This window comes from Phyllobates terribilis, unplaced genomic scaffold (assembly GCF_046119375.1).
Source record: "Phyllobates terribilis strain yellow unplaced genomic scaffold, ASM4611937v1 Scaffold_13__5_contigs__length_258822181, whole genome shotgun sequence".
NCBI classification, from domain to species: domain Eukaryota; kingdom Metazoa; phylum Chordata; class Amphibia; order Anura; family Dendrobatidae; genus Phyllobates; species Phyllobates terribilis.
The window spans coordinates 163807820-163829061 of NW_027362773.1; the positions used below are offsets into that span (position 1 = coordinate 163807820).

Here is a 21242-nt window from a genome sequence, read left to right on the forward strand (position 1 = left end):
TAGCGAATTTTCCTCCATTTGGGAGAGTACCTGATCCGCACTCCTTCAGTCGTCCGAGCGGATGAAAAAACACGCTGACAAAAAACGCCTGGATCCTCCACAATTCCGTCCTGGAGATAAAGTCTGGCTCTCGTCCAAGTATGTCCGGCTCAAGGTTCCTTCCTACAAGTTAGGGCCTCGGTTCATCGGCCCACTGGAGGTTATCAAACAGATCAACCCGGTGGCCTATAAATTGAAACTCCCGGCCAACTTGCGGATCCCTAACTCCTTCCATGTATCTCTCCTCAAACCCGTGGTACTTAACTCTTTTTCTAAGTCTACAGGTACGCCTCCTGCACCGGTTTCTGCTGAAAACGAGTTTGACGTAGAGAACATTCTGGCCACCAAAAGGGTAAGAGGAAAGACCTTTTTTCTAGTAGATTGGAAGGGGTTTGGTCCTGAGGAGAGAACGTGGGAGCCCCGGGAGAACATCCATGCCCCTCTCATCCTTGATAAATTTCTGTCTGGCCTAAAAAAGGGGGGGCCTAAAGGAGGGGGTACTGTAGCGTGGGCGTCCCTGCCTCCTGCTAGGCAGGGACGCTGTTCCCCTCACCTCTCCGCTCCGTGCCCGGCGTCTTCCTCCCGCTCTGCTGGCAGCGCGCGCTCCTTCCCGGCCACCGTGCTTAGGGCGCGCGCGCGCTCCCCCTCTCTTAAAGGGGCCGCGCGCGCCGTCCTAAGGAGTCCCCGGCCAATGGCCGGAGGACGTCTCCATATATAAGGCACCTACTGCAAAATGGAGGTGCCCGAGCAATGTTGTTGCATAGCCTATCACTCTGCTTCAGCCCTCAGGTCCCGTTACCAGATACCTGCCAGTTACCTGCCAGTTTCCTGCTTGATACCTGCCTGATACGTGTCTATCTGCTGACATTCCTGCGGTCCGACAGTCTGCCTACCAGCCCTGCTAGTCTGTCTATGGACCTGTCTGCCCACTCACCTGGGAGCGCTCACCTGCTACCTGCCTGCTAGCCTACCTGAAGGCTCTGCCGTCACGTGCTGTGACCACCTGCCTGTCCAGAGACTCTTACCCGCTCACCTGGGAGCGCTCACCTGCTACCTGCCTGCTAGCCTACCTGGAGGCTCTGCCGTCACGTGCTGTGACCACCTGCCTGTCCAGAGACTCTTACCCGCTCACCTGGGAGCGTCCACCTGCTACCTGCCTGCTAGCCTACCTGGAGGCACAGCCGTCACTTGCTGTGACCACCTGCCTGTCCAGAGTCTCTCGCCCGCTCACCTGGGAGCGTCCACCTGCTACCTGCCTGCTAGCCTACCTGGAGGCTCAGCCGTCACTTGCTGTGACCACCTGCCTGTCCAGAGACTCTTGCCAGCTCACCTGGGAGCATCCACCTGCTACCTGCCTGCTAGCCTACCTGGAGGCTCAGCCGTCACTTGCCGTGACCACCCGCCTGTCAAGAGACTTACCCAGAGACTGTCCCCGTCACTAGCCGTGACTGCCTGCCCGACTTCCCTGGGAGCCACCCGCTTCCTTACAAGGACTGCCCCTTTGTATAGTTGCTCAGAGGTTCCACCTCGCAGACCCGTTACACTTAGTATAGATGGCCTAATAGAATCAGTACTGCACACTGCTACAAAGCCCAAATTATTTTCCAGCCAAGATACAGATAAACATGATTAGTAATTTGAAAGCTTAAAACGGTTGGTGAGGTGATTTTAACCAATCATCAAGCTTTTACTCTCCCCAGGATGACACAGGGGTAGAAAAGTCATTTCGGATCCATGATTTGTTCATCTTTATGAACGTGAGTCTGTCTACATTGTCAGTGGAGAGCTGCGTGCGCTTATCTGTCAGCACACCACCAGCAGCGCTGAACACACGTTCAGACAGAACGCTGGCTGCGGGGAATGACAAGATCTCCAAGGCGTAAGTGGCGAGCTCCGGCCATTTATCCAGATTGGAAGCCCAAAAAGAGCAAGGTTCCAGTGACACAGTCATGGCTTCAATGTTTACTTGGAGATACTCCTATACCATCTTCTCTAGGAGTTGACTATGTGTCAGACTTCTTGTCTCCTGTGGCCTTGCAAAGGATGGGCTAAAAAAGTGGTGAAATGATTCCGCAAAATTGATGTTACCAGCAGATACTGTGTTTCTCTTACGGTTTGAGTGCTGAACACTCGACGGTCCCACGGTTGGCAAGTTGGAACTGTGAGATTCACTACGTGCACCACTGGTGTTTTGTGGAAAAGCACATGTAAGATTCTGCAACAGTCTCTGCTGATACTCCTGCATGCGTGCATCCCTTTCTATTGCAGAAATAATTTCTGCAAATTTACTTTTGTACCGGGGATCTAACAGTGTGGCAACCCAGTAGTCAGGATTATTTCTAATTCTCACAATTCGAGGGTCATGTTGCAGGTAGTGCAGCAAGAAGGCACTCATGTGTGATGCGCATCCAGGAGCACCAAGTCCCTGCTGTGTTGGTGGCGAGGTAACAATCATGCTTCCTTCCTCTGTCCTCTCCCCCCAACCTCGCACAACAGAAATGTGATCAAGGTCTCCCTCATCTGATGAGTCTTCCATCAGTTCGTCCTCCACTTCTTCCTGGGCTCCTGGACCTTCATCACTAGTTTGGCTGCTACCAGGCGCCCTGGTAAAACCATCTCCCCCACCCTCACATGCCTGCCGCCTTGGTGCTGCCGACCGTCTGGACCTTGCAGATGTTAGCCCTTCCGCATACAACTCATCCTCCTCTACTTCCTCCACCTCCTCTTGTGCCACCACCTGACTCCGAATTCTGTTTAACATGTGCTCCAGCATGTAAATCACCGGAATAGTCATGCTGATAATGGCATCGTCAGCACTAAACATCTTCTTCGCCATTTCAAAACTGTGCAGAAGGGTGCATAGGTCCCTGATCTGAGACCACTCCTCCAGCGTGATTTGCCCCACCTCTGGATCTCGTTGGCCCAGGCTATACGTCAGAACGTATTGCACCAGGGCTTGTCGGTGCTGCCACAGTCGCTGCAACATGTGCAGAGTTGAATTCCACCGGGTAGGAACATCGCATTTTAGCCGGTGAAGTGGCAGGCCCAACGACTTCTGTAGAGATGTAAGTCGCTGAGCTGCGGGATGCAAAGGACGGAAGTGAGCACACAGCGACCACAGTGCTCTCTGCAGAAGGCCATCTAGTCCGGGATAGTGGGCTAAAAATTGCTGGACAACCAGGTTCAACACTTGAACCATACAAGGCACGTGTGTGACATTGCCCCGGCGAAGGGCCGCACCCAGGTTTGCAGCATTGTCGCACACGGCCTTCCCTGGTTTCAGGTCCAGTGGAGACAACCATTCATGAAATTGGTTCTCCAGAGCTGGCCACAACGCCTCAGCTGTGTGACTCACATTTCCCAGACATTTCAAAGTAAAAACCACCTGATGACGTTGAGCCCTACTGCCAGCATAGTAAGCAGGTGTGCTGGATCCCTTCTGCGCAGTGAGAAAGCTTGTGGCATGACCAGACAGGCTTTGGGTGCAGGTGGAGGACCGAGAGGAGGTTGAGGAGGCAGAAGCAGTGGAGGAACTTTGACATAAAGAGGATTGACGCACAACTCGTGGGGACAGCAAGACTTGGACAGCAGCCCCTTGTCCTGCTGTCACCATAGTTACCCAGTGCCCAGTCAGCGACATGTAACGCCCCTGTCCATGCCTACTCGTCCAAGTGTCTGTGGTGAAATGTACCCTGTCACACACAGAGTTTCTCAAAGAAGCGGTGATGTTGTGTGCGACATGCTGGTGGAGCGCAGGCACACCTTTCTTTGAGAAGTAGTGCCGACTGGGCATCTGGTACTGGGGCACTGCGACGGACATAAGGTCTCGAAAATCCTCTGTGTCCACCAGGCGGAAAGGCAGCATTTCTGTAGCCAAGAGCTTGCAGATGGTGAAATTCAACCTCTTAGCTTTCTCATGGCTAGGAGGAAATGGTCTTTTACTTGTCCACATCTGAGGGACCGAGGGCTGGCTGTTGTGCTTAGACGGGGTTGATAAGGGTGTCCCCGGCAAACTGCCGGCCTGTGAGGAAGATGCAGGCGGACATGTTAGGTTGCCTTGATCCAAAGGTGGTGCTATCGATGTCGGACAGCGCTCAACACCAGCTGGTGTTACCACCTCCAAAGAAAATGATGACCTGCCAATCACGCTGGCTGTTGCGAGTAAAGAGGTGGCAGGTCTGCGTCCCAAAACAGGTGTGACTGCTGTCCCCCCAGTCACAGAGGATGAAGAGGCCGCAGATGCACAAGATGGGGCAGACGGTGGTTGGCCCGGCCGGCTAGGCCGCATTGTAGCACAGTGAGCTTCCCACTGCAACTTATGCTTCATGTCCATGTGCCGGTTCATGCATGAAGTACTCAAACTATGTATTTTTTTAGCCTCTACTTAGCTTTTGCTGACAAATGTTACAGATAACACGAGTTGGGTCATCTTTATCGATCTGAAAAAATGGCCAGGCTATGCAAAGCTTAGCACCCATGCGACCTGAAGAGCCACCACGACTTGTGGTCAGAGGCAGAGTTGTGTTTGAGGATGCAGTTGTTGACGTGCTTCCAGTACTACGTCTCTGTCCAGGAAGGTGCAACCTGACATCGATGTTGAAGTTGATGTGGAGGAGAGCCCACTTAAAGAAGCACTTGATATCCGTTGAAGCACCTGCTGTTTTTGTGCCTCATCTGGAATTTGTAGTGATTGGCGTGGCCGTAAGAAAGGGATCTTATCACATTGTCCGCTAAAAGAAGTAGACATTTTAGTTTGGCTGGAAGATGGTCTTTCTTCTGCAGATGTTACTGTTGCTTTAACACCTACCCCACGGCCACAACCTTTTTTCCCCTTCCCAACACGCCTATTCCCCTTTCCACCAGCAGCAGGCCTTTTTCCACTCATTTTGGTGGTTAACTAATTCACAACTCTGGAGTTGTTTGCACAAAAAAACAATGGATGGGAACCGAGCACAGCTGAGTGGCCAAACTGTGGTATTAGGCCCAAACTATTGGCTGGGTTAGATGCAGAAAAAAATTATATTCAATTTGCAACCTGATGGAGGTCAGTATAGATGGACTAATAGAACAAGTCCCACACACTGCTAGAAGCCCAAATATTTTTTCAGAGCTAGATGCAGAAAAAAATTATATTCAATTTGCAGCCTGATGGAGGTCAGTATAGATGGACTAATAGACCAAGTCCCACACACTGCTAGAAGCCCAAATATTTTTTCTTAGCTAGATGCAGAAAAAAATTATATTCAATTTGCAACCTGATGGAGGTCAGTATAGATGGACTAATAGACCAAGTCCCACACACTGCTAGAAGCCCAAATATTTTTTCAGAGCTAGATGCAGATAACAATTAATTTTAATTTCCAACCTGGTGGAGGTTAGTATAGATGGACTAATAGACCAAGTCCCACACACTGCTAGAAGCCCAAATATTTTTTTAGAGCTAGATGCAGAAAAAAATTATATTGAATTTGCAACCTGATGGAGGTCAGTATAGATGGACTAATAGACCAAGTCCCACACACTGCTAGAAGCCCAAATATTTTTTCAGAGCTAGATGCAGAAAAAAATTATATTCAATTTGCAACCTGATGGAGGTCAGTATACATGGACTAATAGAACAAGTCCCACACACTGCTAGAAGCCCAAATATTTTTTCAGAGCTAGATGCAGAAAAAAATTATATTCAATTTGCAACCTGGTGGAGGTCAGTATAGATGGACTAATAGAACAAGTCCCACACACTGCTAGAAGCCCAAATATTTTTTCAGAGCTAGATGCAGAAAAAAATTATATTCAATTTGCAACCTGATGGAGTTCAGTATAGATGGACTAACAGACCAAGTCCCACACACTGCTAGAAGCCCAAATATTTTTTCAGAGCTAGATGCAGAAAAAAATTATATTCAATTTGCAACCTGATGGAGGTCAGTATAGATGGACTAATAGAACAAGTCCCACACACTGCTAGAAGCCCAAATATTTTTTTCAGAGCTAGATGCAGAAAAAATTTTATTAAATTTGCAACCTGGTGGAGTTTAGTATAGATGGACTAATAGAATTATGCTGTGCCCAAAAGGTTTTACTTCACTAGGTGCAGTAAAATAATTGGTATTCTATACACAGGTGGTGTAGCTTGCAACACAGATAGGCTACTCCACTGACTAACACACTCTGCAATAGGCCAAAAAGGATTAGCTTTGCTAGATTTAGCCAAATGCTGTGAAAAAAACTTGCCCAGCACTGGCACAGACCTGCCTGGCAAAAACTGATAGGAACTGATGTAACTTAGTCCTGAAAAGGACTGCAATTACAATTAGACTTTACTCCCAACCTATCTATTTAAGAGCACAGACCTGCCTGATAAAAGTCATAGGAAATGCTGTAACCTACTCCTTAAAAGGACTGCAATCACAACTATTCCCTACTCCCAAGCTATCTGTAGATTTGTGCGAAAATTGGCTTGAAATTAACAAGGTATAGCGCACACAGCAACAGCGGTGCCGTCAAACACGCAGCTGCAGTAGTGAGAAAATAGTGGCGACGGGGAAAATGGCTGGGTCTTATAGGGCAAGGACATATGACATACACTGCCAATGACACATACCCTTGCTTGTGTGAAAAAAAACAGTTCGCTCCGTGTGTGCGCTGCTGATAGGCTGACAGATTGCACCTCCCCACTATAAATGCGGGAAAGAGAAAAAAAAATGGAGATCTTCATTATTCCTGCAGAGATCCATCCCCCGCCCCTCCCCCCACCCTCCCCCCACCCCACTGTACACTCAAACTGCGTATTAACAATAATTTTCAGCATTACTGAGAAAAAATCCAGTTATGATTTTGGTGCACGAAAAGTTATCGAACATAACCTCGAACAGCCGAATTTTTTTTTTTCAAATCGTTCGTGTTCGCCGAACGGCTCGAACACCGCCCAAAACAGCTCGAATTTGAGATTGGCAAACAGTTCGAGTCGAACAACGCTCATCTCTATTCATGACGTATAGCTTGGGGCAATGCAGTACGGACTTGGGCCATATTACGCTTGCTGAGTGGGAACAGATTAAGAACCTCTGCACCCTTCTGCATGGTTTTGAAATGGCTACAAAACTGGTTAGCGCTGACGATGCCATCATCAGCATCACTATTCCGGTCATATACATGCTGGAGCAAACATTGAATAACCTGTGGCAGGAGATGGTGGCCCCAGAAGAAGAGGACGATGCGGAAGGGATACCAATGTCTCAAATTTCCAGACTATCGTCACACAGGCGGATGCCAAGTGATGGTGGATTACAGCGATTGAAGGGGTTTGGTGATACCAGGCAAACTGTTAGTGAAGGTGCAAGAGCCGAGGAACTAATGGAGGAGGAAGAGGTAATGGGCAAGCAGCTGTCAGAGGATAAAGAGGATAATCATCCCCTCTCATTTGAACGTGGTTGGCAGGAGGGGACGGAGGAAACAAGCATCAGTGTTACTCAGCCCACAATACAGCCTGGCTTTGGACCTCCTGGAAGAGCTTGACATATGAGTGCCTTCTTGATAAACTATCTGCAACATGATCCCGGTATAGTTAGGATTCGAAATAATGCTGACTACTGGGTTGCCACTCTGTTAGATCCACGTTATAAGAGTCAATTTTGCCAGATGCTTCCCACCCTGGAAAGGGACCCGCTTATGTTGGCGTATCGAAACAAGCTTTTAAACAACCATAATAGAGGTTTTCCCCAAGATAAAAGTGAGGCACACAGTGTGCATCACAGCAGTAGTCTTTCAACCTCCGGCACATCAGTTCATCAATGCCAAAACATTAGCAGGAGCAGCAGAGTAAGTGGCAGAAGCAATTTCTGGGCGTCCTTTCACACATTTTTTGCACCAGCTCGTGCACCAGCACAACAGAGTACAAGTCTGACATGTGGTGAACGACTGGAGAAGATAGTGAAGGAGTATCTAGAGCTTAATATGAATACCATCAGGGAGAATTTCGACCCTTTTACATTTTGGTCTTCAAAAATGGATGATTGGCCTGAGCTCACCTCTCACGCCTTGGAGGTTTTATCATGCCTGGCAGCCAGCGTTCTCTCTGAACGTGTCTTCAGCGCTGTGTCACGGGTGTGTCAGAGGTGACAGACAGTCGCCCTGCAATGGTTTGCAGGAGATCTCCACATTTGGCAATGCAGACAGCTGCCTAAATAGGAGGCTGTGTTTAGGACCCAGCGACTACCTCCCTTTAGTCTGTGTGTATATATACCTGGTGTGTCTAGGTGGGCGTTGCCGATTATATTAATTCCTACTTGTAACTTGGCTGAAGCAGCATCACGTCCTCTTTGGAGTCTTGAGGCCGTGTGCCCTGTTGGAGTTCTTATAAAGCTAAGTTATTATTTCCCTGTGTTGTCTTCCCCTTTTGTCTTTAGAGTGCTATCGGAGGTTGACTAGCGTTCATCTCCTTCCAACCCCAGCTTTAGCCTTACGCCAGGAATAGTAGGGTGAGGCACGTGATCGGCGACAGCTGCAGAGGCTGTATAGGGACATTAGGGGGAGACACTCCTGGTTAGGTCTCAATCTCCTGGGTTGGCTGTACTGGAAGAGATGTGGGTCTTATTTACACTATTTCTACAGTAGTGATGCCACTTTGCTGACGTCTGCCAATATTTTTTTTAAATGTGGGGAATCCTGATTGGGACTCCATCTATTGTGTTGGCTGTAGTGGAACCTTCCTGTTCTGCAGTCTAAGTTGTGTAAGGCTGCGTACTAGTCCTTGCTGCATTCCTGACACAGACTCTGCCTGCTGCACTCCTGATACAGACTCTGCCTGCTGCACTCCTGATACAGATTCTGCCTGCTGTACTCCTGATACAGACTCTGCCTGCTGCACTTTGATACATACTCTACCTGCTACACTCCTGATACAGACTCTACCTGCTGCACTCCTGATAGAAACTCTGCCTGCTTCACTCCTGATACAGATTATGCCTGCTGCACTCCTGATACAGATTATGCCTGCTGCACTCCTGATACAGATTCTGCCTGCTGCACTCCTGATACAGATTCTGCCTGCTGAACTCCTGATACAGACTCTACCTGCTGCACTCCTGATACAGACTCTGCCTGGTGCACTCCTGATTCAGATTCTGCCTGTGGATCTCCTGATACAGACTCTACCTGCTGCACTTCTGATACAGACTCTGCCTGATGCACTCCTGATACAGACTCTGCCTGCTGCACTCCTGATACAGACTCTGCCTGCTGTACTCCTGATACAGACTCTGCCTGCTGCACTCCTGATACATCCTCTGCCTGCTGCAATCCTGATACAGACTCTGCCTGCTGCACTCCTGATACAGATTCTGCCTGCTGAACACCTGATACAGACTCTGCCTGCTGCACTCCTGATAGAAACTCTGCCTGCTGCACTCCTGATACAGATTATGCCTGCTGCACTCCTGATACAGATTCTGCCTACTGAACTCCTGATACAGACTCTACCTGCTGCACTCCTGATAGAAACTCTGCCTGCTGCACTCCTGATACAGATTATGCCTGCTGCACTCCTGATACAGATTCTGCCTGCTGCACTCCTGATACAGATTCTGCCTGCTGAACTCCTGATACAGACTCTGCCTGCTGCACTCTTGATACAGACTCTGCCTGCTGCACTCCTGATACAGACTCTGCCTGCTGCAATCCTGATAGACTCAGCCTGCTGCACTCCTGATACAGACTCTGCCTGCTGTACTCCTGATACAGACTGTGCCTGCTGCACTCCTGATACAGACTCTGCCTGCTGCACTCCTGATACAGACTTTGCCTGTTGCACTCCTGATACAGACTCTGCCTGCTGCACTCCTTTTGCAGACTCTGCCTGCTGCACTCCTGATACAGACTCTGCCTGCTGCACTCTGATACAGACTCTGCCTGCTGCACTCTGATACAGACTCTGCCTGCTGCAGCATTCAGTCTGTCCTACTGGTAAAGCTGCTGCGCATCTGTTGGTCTGTCCTGGAGTGGCACCTGGCATTCATTGGGAGCCAAGTCAAACCTCACCATCAGAGAATCTAGTGAACAGTCTGGTGCTTGCTTAGTCACGCCCATCCAAGCTCTCTGGGGTCCGTGGCACAGTGGTTCCACAAACCACGTCCATGATAGTGTGCCCTCGCAGGCAGGGTCCTCTCTCCTGTTGAATCAGTTGGTGACCCCTTTTGACATGTAAAGCGCAACTGAATAAATGTCGCTGTCACAGTAATTGTAATTATAGTATTTGCACTTTGGGTCGATTGATGGTACTTCCCTGGTGTCTACACCTAATTTGATGTATTTTGGCAGCTTTTGGTCTCGTTTCTAGGTGTTGTATATGCATTTTTTGGTCCCCCATTGACTCCCATGGGAATCGGAAATGTTCGTCGAACATTCGGAGAATAAATTCAGCGAATATCAATTTGTTTGGCAAACAAATGTTCGCTCATGCCTACTTGTTACTCATGCTTTTGCCTCACCTTCTACTACACTCAGGTCCATCCAGGTGGCTAATTACCTTCCAACAACTATGGTCTACTTCCTTGCTACCAAATTTACATCTAAATTCAGATTTATGTATCTTGATGCAATTGCTTTCAAGTACTGTTCTGACAGTCTGTAAGCTATTCCGTCATCTCTGCTACTGAGTGTTATTCATATCTGACACTGTGCAAACAAGTTTTTGATTGCATACATCTCGGCTATTAGCCATCTATCTGCTGCATGTTCCGGATTGTCGATAAATCTACTGTTCCCATGTGCATCCTAACTCCTGGCTGTGCTTCATATGGTGCATCCTGCTGTCCTGTATACCCTGCTGTCCTAGTCCTCACTAATCCACAAGCCCGTCTATGAAGACCTTCTCTGTTGTTCCATAGCCTCCAGTCCATCTTGCTCACCGTGTCCTGCAACTTAAAGAACCCATCTCAACCCTATAATATCCAGATGGCAATGGCAATATGGTGATCCTCTCCAGCTGAGAAGAGGCAGACCTGTGACCACATATGTGTGACTCTGGCTTTTAAAGTATAATGGGGGTGCTAGCTCAATATCAATCATCGAGTAGAATTAAGAGAGTCATGTGTATGGCTTGCCATTTTTCTTACAAGATACATCACTGTTATAAAAGATCAGGAGGGATCAAGATCCCAAAGATAGTCCTGCAGACCTTAATGGGGTTGTCCACTACTTTAAAAGATAACCTTTATGGGCCCAGGGTCATGTAAAGAATAAAAAAAAAACTATATGTATTCTCTTCTCTGGCTCAGATGTTGCTCCTCAGCAAATAGTACTGTGCTCCCAGACAGTTTCTTGGCACCGACATCTGGGGCAGAGGAGTGACCACTAATTGGTTGGAGTCTTCAGATTCATTCTGAATATGGTAATAGGTTTCTTTCTCCTTGGCCAGATGTGTGGGCTGCAGTGGTCCTGTGACACCTTCCCCACTGGAGACCATCAGGGAACACAGTACAAAGCAGTGATGTAGGAGGTGGGTATAGGTGTCGTTTGTTTCATACATCACCCTGAGCCCATCAGTTATAGTCTTTACATGGAATTCCCTTAAGTTAGTCACTAGCAACAGCTATGAGCGCCCCCACATGAGGGGGTGATAGTAATGCTGATAATAACAGGATGTCCTTCACCCAATGAAAAGGTATAGTTCACCACCCTAGCCCTGTATTTATATACCCAATCAAGGCAGAGGTGGATGAGGGCACCCCTGTTCCCCTAGAGGTGTGGGATTCATATCAGGAATATGCCATAAGTATCTGAGATGGGAATCCCCCCTATATGAGTAAAGCTGGATAAGGTGGACTTCTTACATTTACCTTGAATCGATAGGATGTATCTGTTCTACACCAGTTGTTTTGGGAATAATGTATTAGATGTAGGGTGCTGACCATAATGTACACCGCATTAGATACTGGATGATAAACATTATCCTGTGAGTACATCCAGGAATCCTTGATACGTTCCCGTCCTGTGCAATTGTGAAGGGAAATTCCATAAGTCTTTTCGTACAATCGATCCTTATCTTTTTTTCCTGACGCACATCGGCATAATATCATCCATAAATCCTCAAGTAACATGTCTTCTGGATAATTCGCAGGACAGAAGCCATCAATGAAATGCTTAAGGTCTGCACCGTTTTTTGAGTCTGGATCCAGGGACAAGCTTCCATTGAAAATCTCTGGAAACTGCTCAATGAGAACGATGTTCGGTGCCCAGGAAGGTGTTAAGATTATCGTCACATTATTGAGCCATTTCGTAACGGAAGGTTTGTTGATCAGATCATAGTAGGTGCCACAAAGTATAACAACCTTCACAGCAAAATGTTCAGCTATTTCATGAGCAGCTGTTGAGGAATCATCTGTTCTCACAGAAAGTCTTAATATAAAAGCGACACAAACTTGAAAGTATGTTAGAAATTGAAACAGTAAATTGGACTCTTTCTCTCCGCTATCATCATTAGACGTGATAATTCCAACCCAAGTCCATCCAAAGTGTTTGATAAGTTTTGCTAAATTGTAACTTATGCAATATTCAGTTTGGATTGTCCGGAAAAAGTGTGGGAAATGTTGTCTATCACCCAATAACATGTCAACCGCTCCATAACTGATCTATGAAATCAAACAGGGGGAAAAAGCATTAAATGGAAAATAATTAATAGTATTATAAGTGTATGGACACACAGGTTTTTGAGGAGTCTTTTGGAGATGGTTCTCTAAATACAATTGAACTGTAACTGTCATTTTAATTTTTACTTCATAAATCAATAATACATGTGAAAATAAGAAACTTTCTAATATATCTTATCAGAGAAATTTGCTTCTTTCTCCTGACCGTGTACGGCCAACCCGGGTTCTACACTTTACAATGTCCCTCCCATCTTCCAGCACTCACTTTTTCCACCAAATAAAAACACTGCACCGGTATTTCTTTTGGATAAATTTGACCAGAGCGGCCATTTTATTAACAAACAACATTAACATATTAACAGTAGTATTGAGCGAGCACTAAAATGCTCGGATGCTCGAAGATCGGGCCAAGCTCACCGTGATACTCGGGTGCTCGACCCAAGCAATGAGCCCAATGTTAGTCTATGGGAGACCCGAGCATTTTTGCGGCGGCACCCCCGGCAGTCTGTAGAAAGCCTAAAAAGTACCCAAAACGATAGTAACAGCACTCAAATGACATGGGGGCAGCATGGGGATCGCCCAGGAAGCATTTCTGACCCTAGGTCACTGCTGTCAACAACGTGGTCAGAGGTATTAAGCCACTTTTAAGGGCTCACAATAAAACGTTCAAAAACTAAACTGAAACTGCTTTCCTGTAAAATATGTTAAGGAACTTCCTTTCCAGGGTAAAGACTTGTGTATAAGGTAAAATAAATAACCAAAAACAAAAATACTCCTCCACATCTTGGGCTATATTCACAAGTAGCATTTTTTATGTGTTTTTGCACATTTGTATTGCTTTCAACTGTGACAAATGCATTCACCGGGAAATGTCATTTTAACATTTTACAACCTTATCTGGCCATGTGCTGTGTGACACATGCATACAATGCTGAAAAGACATGGGGACAGCATGAGGAAGACCCCTGGAAGCATCTCTGACTCCCAGGTCACTGCCTAAAAGTGTGCACATTAGAAGTGATCTTTGTCGCATCAGAAGATGCAGACTTGCAACTATCCCCGTGCAAGTCCTTGTCCCAGAGCAGTGTTCAATTGTACCTGCCACATTCCTTGCAATGCAAGCGCAAATTTTCAGCCAACCACCCACCCACTCGCAGGCTGCAATATCATACTGCTAGCTTGCACTTGAAATGGGGCCTTTTAGTTTTGAGGAGGCCGAAGCTAGCCACTACCTCATGGCTGCTTCGGCAGCGAGGTTTCCATACTCAGTCCCCAGCCGCCCGGCGGCCGGGTGTCCACGCTCGGTCCCCAGTTGCCAGGGGGCTGCCGGGTGTCCGCTGGGTGTCCACACCCGGTCCCCAGCCGCCTGGGGGCGGCCGGGTGTCCATAAACGGTCCCCCACCGCCCATATTTCTCCTGTTACTGACCTACACACTTTTCTTAGACTGGCCTGCTTTAGGGCAGCATTGGATGAGCCCACCAGAGAACCCGACTCCTCCGGTGGGCCCTGGCTTCTCCATCAGGGGAGTTGAGAGTGCCAAGGTGAGGAGCATGATGATGATAGAAGTTAGCATCTGCTTTGCTTTGTTGGAATGCAAGTGTAAGTGTGCAACCTGCCACCCACCCACCCCCAGGCTGCAATACCATACTGCTAGCTTGCTTTCACTTGAAATTGGGCCTTTTAGGCATGTGGAGGCAGATGCCGGCCACCATGTCATGGCTGCGTAGGCAGCCCTTTTATCCATACTCAGTCCCCAGCCCCCCGTCGGCCGAGTGTCCACATCCGGTCCCCAGCCGCCCCACGGCCAGGTGTCCACACACGGTCCCCAGCAGCCCCGCGGCTGCGTGTTCACCCACTGTTCCCAACCGCCTGGGGGCGGCCGGGTGTCCATAAACGGTCCCCAGCCGCCCCTATTTCTCCTGTTACCGACCTACACACTTTTCTTAGACTGGCCTGCTTTAGGGCAGCATTGGACGAGCCCACCAGAGAACCTGACTCCTCCGGTGGGCCCTGGCTTCTCCATCAGGGGAGTTGAGAGTGCCAAGGTGAGGAGCATGATGATGATAGAAGTTAGCATCTGCTTTGCTTTGTTGGAATGCAAGTGTAAGTGTGCAACCTGCCACCCACCCACCCCCAGGCTGCAATACCATACTGCTAGCTTGCTTGCACTTGAAATTGGGCCTTTTAGGCATGTGGAGGCAGACGCTGGCCACCATGTCATGGCTGCGTAGGCGGCCCTTTTATCCATACTCAGTCCCCAGCCCCCTGGCGGCCGAGTGTCCACATCCGGTCCCCAGCCGCCCCACGGCCGGGTGTCCATAAACGGTCCCCAGCCGCCCCAATTTCTCCTGTTACCGACCCACACACTTTTCTTACACTGGCCTGCTTTAAGGCAGCATTGGACGAGCCCACCAGAGAACCAGACTCCTCCGGTGGGCCCTGGTTTCTCCATCAGGGGAGTTGAGAGTGCCAAGGTGAGGAGCATGATGAGGATGATAGAAGTTAGCATCTGCTTTGTTTTCAAGGAATGCAAGCGCATGCAGTAGTAGCGGCAAGGCCTGAGGTGGTCAGCGTTTTGGTGCATATCCTACCTCCTCCAAGGGTAGCTGGATGTTTTCCTGCTACTATACAAGTTCTATGACTCCCGTTGAAGCAAAGCTTCCGGTGATGAATGATGGATGAGGTAGTGGCAAAGGAGAAAGAGCAGGAGACACAAGGACCATTCACATCAATATCAGGCCAGTCAACCACATATGTCTTGTAGGATATGTTTCTGTAACAAAAGGAGCGGTTCGGCTACACAGTTATAGGGCATACAGTGAGTGCAATGCCTACCAAAAATTTTGAGGCACTCCAATACCCCTTGGAAATGACATGGTGGTCAGAGGGCCTTAACTAAACCTTTTTTTCCATTTATAGCAACTGGGTCTCCTGTGCACTGTTGGCCTAAGCAGTGAATGGAAGGCTTTCCAAAAATTATGAGGAACTGCAATGCCCCTTGAAACAGACGTGGATTACAGTGTACTAAAAACCTTCTACCCATTATTGGGGAGTGTGTCTCCCTTAGTTTTCGCCTATGCATTGAAAAGCAAAAGCTGACTAAAATTATGAGGAAATGCAATGCCCGTTGGAAGAGTCGTGGAGATTAGAGGTAAGGTAATTAAAAACAACATTTCAATGCTCCTTGGAAGAGCTGTGGAGTTCAGAGTGGCTTAAGAAGGCGCTTTTAATGCCAGTTGGAAGAGTGGTGGAGGTCGCAGTGGAATAAAAAGACAATATCAATGCCCCGTGGAAGAGACATGGAGGTCACAGTAGCTTAACAAGACGATTTTAGTGCCCCTTACAAGAGCCATACAGTACAGCATCTTAAAAACATTATTCCCATTTTGGGGAGTTGGTCTCCCATAGTATTTGCTTATGCCTTCCAAGCAAAAGCTTCCAAAAATTAGGACGGAGCAACTTGCAATCCCCCTTACAAGAGCCATGCAGTACAGCGTATTACAAACATTAGTCCCATTATTGGGGAGTGGGTCTGCCATAGTATTTGCTTATGCCTTCCAAGCAAAAGCTTCCAAAAATTATGAGGAAATGCAATGCCCGTTCGAAGAGTCGTGGAGGTCCAAGTAGCTTAACAAGAAGCTTTTAATGCCCCTCAGAAGAGACGTGGAGGTCAGAGTGATATAACAAAATGCTTTTAATGCCCCTCAGAAGAGACGTGGAGGTCAGAATGGTATAACAAGATGGTTTTAATGCCCCTTACAAGAGACGTGGAGGTCAGAGTGGTATAACAAGATGGTTTTAATGCCCCTCAAAAGAGACGTGGAGGTCAGAGTGGTATAACAAGACGGTTTTAATGCCCCTCAGAAGAGACGTGGAGGTCAGAGTGGTATAACAAGACGGGTTTTAATGTCCCTTGAAGACACGTGGAGGTCAGAGTGGTATAACAAGACGCTTTTAATGCCCCTCAGAAGAGACATGAAGGTCAGAGTGGTATAACAAGACGGTTTTAATGCCCCTTGGAAGCGACGTGGAGGTCAGTGTGGTATAACAAGACGCTTTTAATGCCGCTCAGAAGAGACGTGGAGGTCGAAGTGGAATAACAAGATGCTTTTAATGCCCCTTACAAGAGACGTGGAGGTCAGAGTGGTATAACAAGACGCTTTTAATGCCCCTCAGAAGAGACGTGGAGGTCAGAGTGGTATAACAAGATGCTTTTAATGCCCCTCAGAAGAGACATGGAGGTCAGAGTGGTATAACAAGATGGTTTTAATGCCCCTTACAAGAGACGTGGAGGTCAGAGTGGTATAACAAGATGGTTTTAATGCCCCTCAGAAGAGACGTTGAGGTCAGAGTGGTATAACAAGACGGGTTTAATGCCCCTTATAAGAGACGTGGAGGTCAGAGTGGTATAACAAGACGCTTTTAATGCCCCTCAGAAGAGACGTGGAGGTCATAGTGGTATAAGAAGACGGTTTTAATGCCGCTTACAAGAGATGTGGAGGTCAGAGTGATATAACAAGACGCTTTTAATACCCCATAAAAGAGACGTGGAGGTCAGAGTGGTAAACAAGATGCTTTTTATGCCCCTCAGAAGAGACATGGAGGTCAGAGTGGTATAACAAGATGGTTTTAATGCCCCTTACAAGAGATGTGGAGGTCAGAGTGGTATAACAAGACGCTTTCAATGCCCCTTACAAGAGACGTGGAGGTCAGAGTGGTATAACAAAACGCTTTTAATGCCCCTCAGAAGAGACATGGAGGTCAGAGTGTTATAACAAGACGCTTTTAATGCCCCTCAGAAGAGACGTGGAGGTCAGAGTGGTATAACAAGACGCTTTTAATGCCCCTCGGAAGAGACGTGGAGGTCAGAGTGGTATAACAAGATGCTTTTAATGTCCCTCAGAAGAGATGTAGAGGTCAGAGTGGTATAAAAAGACTAGTGTTGAGCGAGCATGCTCGACACTGCTCGGTACTCGCCCGAGCATCATGCTACTTGGGATTTCGGCGACCACCGAGCATTTCCGGGTTAGTCGGGCGGGAGCTCGGGTCTCCGCCCTGCATTTTTGGCGCTCTTTACAGAGCCAATGAACATGCATGGATTGCCAGCCAGTCACTGTAATGCTGCAGCCATGTTGTTTGTGGGCATTACAGTGATTGGCTAGCCGCACAGCGTCACCTCGAGTATTTAAAACTGGGCGCCGCCATCTTGGACACAGTCGCTCCGGATCAGACAGTGTAGGAACAGCGCTGCTGAGCTAGGGAGAGATTTTTCCTGCGAAATAGTTAGTGTAGGGTCTATAAAGGCTGCCAGATCAAACAAACAGTCCTTCTCAGGACTAATATCCATCCCAGATATCAGGCAGGCAGGCTGTATAGGAGACGCAGTGGTTATACCAGCAATCGCTGCATTACAGTCCTGTGTGCTCCTGTTGCTGAAATTGCTGGACTTAGCACCAGGTCTCAGGGGCCAGTAAAAATTCTTTTTTTTCATCTAAATCCTCTTTTTCTTTTCCTCATTCACACTGTACAAATACCCGTCTTATTAACCTATTGGTGCCCCCCCCCCCAAAAAAAAGTGTGTCTCTGATTTTTCAGACACAAATATATCTGTCGAAAAGAGTCTGATATAGGCCACAGAAACAGAAGTGTGGTTTTGCAGTTCCACGGGTCAAATCTCTGTATTATCCAGTTTTGGGCCTTTTGTATGTAAAAAAAACAGTTTGAGTGTGTCGCTCACTGTTCAGCCGCAAATCTATATATTTAAAAAAGTCTGGTATACACCAGTAAATTATAACTGTGGGTTTTCTGTTTCACGGTAAAAAATCTCTATTATCCTGCTTTTCGCATTTTTTGCAGTAAAAATTTTTTTTTTATCGTGTCTCCCTGATTGTCTAGACACAAAAATATATTTGTTGAAAATAGTCTGTTGTAGGCCCGACAAATCCCAGTGTGGTTTTGCAGTTCCACGGGTCAAATCTCTGTACTATTCAGTTTTGGGCCTTTTTTATCTAAAAATAAACAGTTTGAGTGTGTCGCTCACTGTTCAGCCACAAATCTATATATTTAAAAAAGTCTGGTTTATATACCAGTAAATTAAAACTGTGGTTTTGCTGTTCCATGGTAAAAAATCTCTATTATCCTGTTTTTCGCATTTTTTGCCTTAAAAAAAACTGTAGTGTCTCCTGACTGTTGTGACACAAAAATATATCTGTTGAAAATAGTCTGGTGTAGGCCCGACAAATCCCAGTGTGGTTTTGCAGTTCCACGGGTCAAATCTCTGTAGTATCCAGTTTTGGGCCTTTGGTATCTAAAAAAAAACTGTTTGAGTGTGTCGCTCACTGTTCAGGCGTAAATATATATATTTAAAAAAGTCTGGTATACACCAGTAAATTATAATTGTGGGTTTGCTGTTCCACGGTAAAAAAATCTCTATTATCCTGCTTTTCGCATTTTTTGCAGTAAAAAAAAACAGTAGTGTCTCCTGACTGTTGTGACACAAAAATATATCTGTTGAAAATAGTCTGGTGTAGGCCCGACAAATCCCAGTGCGGTTTTGCAGTTCCACGGGTCAAATCTCTGTAGTATCCAGTTTTGGGCCTTTTGTATCTAAAAAAAAACAGTTTGAGTGTGTCGCTCACTGTTCAGCTGCAAATCTATATGTTTAAAAAAGTCTGGTATGCACCAGTAAACAATAACTGTGGTTTTGCCATTCCACGGTAAAAAAATCTCTATTATTCAGGTTTGGTATTTTTTCCATAAAGAAAAACAGTAATAGTTTCTCCCTGATTGTTCAGATTGTTTAAAAGAGTCCGGTGTAGGCCAGAGAAATAGAACTGTGGTTTTCCTCTTCCTCGGTTCTAATCTACTTTTTATTACCTTTTTTTCCATTGATAGTGCGAGTGTAAGCTATTTTACTTAATTTACAATGGGCAAGGCGCGTGGCAAGGGACGTGGAAGTGGGCGTTCTGGTGATGGTGCGTGCAGAGGACGGGGCCGTGGCCAAGATGAAAATGTGCCACAACCAACAGCCACATCTTCTCGCTCCCACTTCTTGATGGAATTACTAGGGAAGCACAGAACAACACCAGTATTGCGAACTGATCAGTGTGAACAGGTTATTAATTGAATAGCAGATAATACTTCCAGTTACCTGGGCACCACCACCTCCGGTCTGTCTTCCACACGGTCAACTCTTAGTAGCAGTGAATCTCGACCGCATACTCCTCCTCACCCTGATGCTCCTTCCTCCCACCATGCCGAGTGTCGTCAGACAGCAACTGATCCTACACTTGGACACTCTGAAGAGCTTTTCACTGGTCCATTTCCATATTTGTGCCCCTCGCCTGCTCCGCTTGAAGTGGTGGAAGAGGAGATCCCATGTAGCGATGCCCAAATATTTGAACAGCCACGGCCACAGGAAGTCGACGCTGGCAGTTTGTCACAAGAGGTGGACGAATACGAGACACAATTGCCAGGAAGTGAGGAGGAGCATCGTGGTGCGCAAGTGGAAGAGGAGGAGGTGGTGGATGATCTAGTAACTGACCCAACGTGGCAGGAGGACATGCAGAGTGAGGCCAGCAGCACACAGGGCGAGGGAGGCAGAGTACCCCAACAGGCAGGAAGAAGCAGTGTGGTGGCCGCAGACAGAAGGCGGGCAACTGTTCCCCATAACACCAACACGAGGGACGTTGCCAGTACAAGCGTTAGGTCTTCCAGTGTCTGGAATTTTTTTAAAGACTCTGCTGATAACCCCAAAAAGGCTATTTGTACCACCTGCCATGCCAGCATCAGCAGGGGTGACAAAACTACCAGCCTGACCACCACCAGCATGATCAGGCACATGGCAGCAAAGCACCCGACTTTGTGGCGTGAACCCCAGGGTCCACGACCAGTGTCAGCGGGTGTCACCACTGCTTCTTCCACTGTTGTGCGTGCAATAGAACCCCCTGTTGTGTGTGCAAGGCAATCCCCTGTCCATACTGCATGTAAAGATGCCCCCTCCTCTCAGTCTTCACTTGTTATGGCAGTTTCTCAAGAAACAGCATCAACTTCCACATCCACGTCCCACCGCAGCGTTCAATTGTCCATATCTCAGACCTTTGAATGAAAGCGGAAATTCGCAGCTAACGGCCCACAGGCCACAGTCCTAAATTCGCACATTTCATGACTGCTTGCATTGGAAATGCTGCCTTTTAGGCTGGTGGAGACGGAATCCTTCCGCAACCTTATGGCGGTGGCCATCCCTCGGTACTCGGTCCCCAGCCGACACTATTTTGCCCGGTGTGCCATCCCCGCACTACACAAGCACGTGTCCCAAAACATCTGCCGTGCCCTCAACAACGCAGTTACTGGGAGAGTCCACCTGACAACAGACACGTGGACAAGTGCTTGTGGCCAGGGACGGTACATCTCCCTGAGGGCACACTGGGTAAACATAGTGGAAGCCTGGACCCTGTCGGACATTGGGACGGAACACATCCTCCCCACACTGAGGATTGCGGGTCCTATGTCAGTCAGAGTTGCCCCCACAGTGTACAGCTCCTGCGCAACATCCT

At 47.6% G+C, this 21242-nt stretch overlaps 1 protein-coding gene across 1 annotated transcript in view; it reads right to left on the reverse strand.

Moving 5' to 3' along the window:
• Positions 1–21242, reverse strand: part of LOC141173634 (vomeronasal type-2 receptor 26-like) — a 615830-nt gene that overhangs the window by 30627 nt on the left and 563961 nt on the right. The window contains exon 3 of the mRNA XM_073657934.1: positions 11877–12668. Within this exon, the coding sequence (XP_073514035.1) occupies positions 11877–12668 (792 nt within the window). The remainder of the gene's footprint in view (positions 1–11876; positions 12669–21242) is intronic.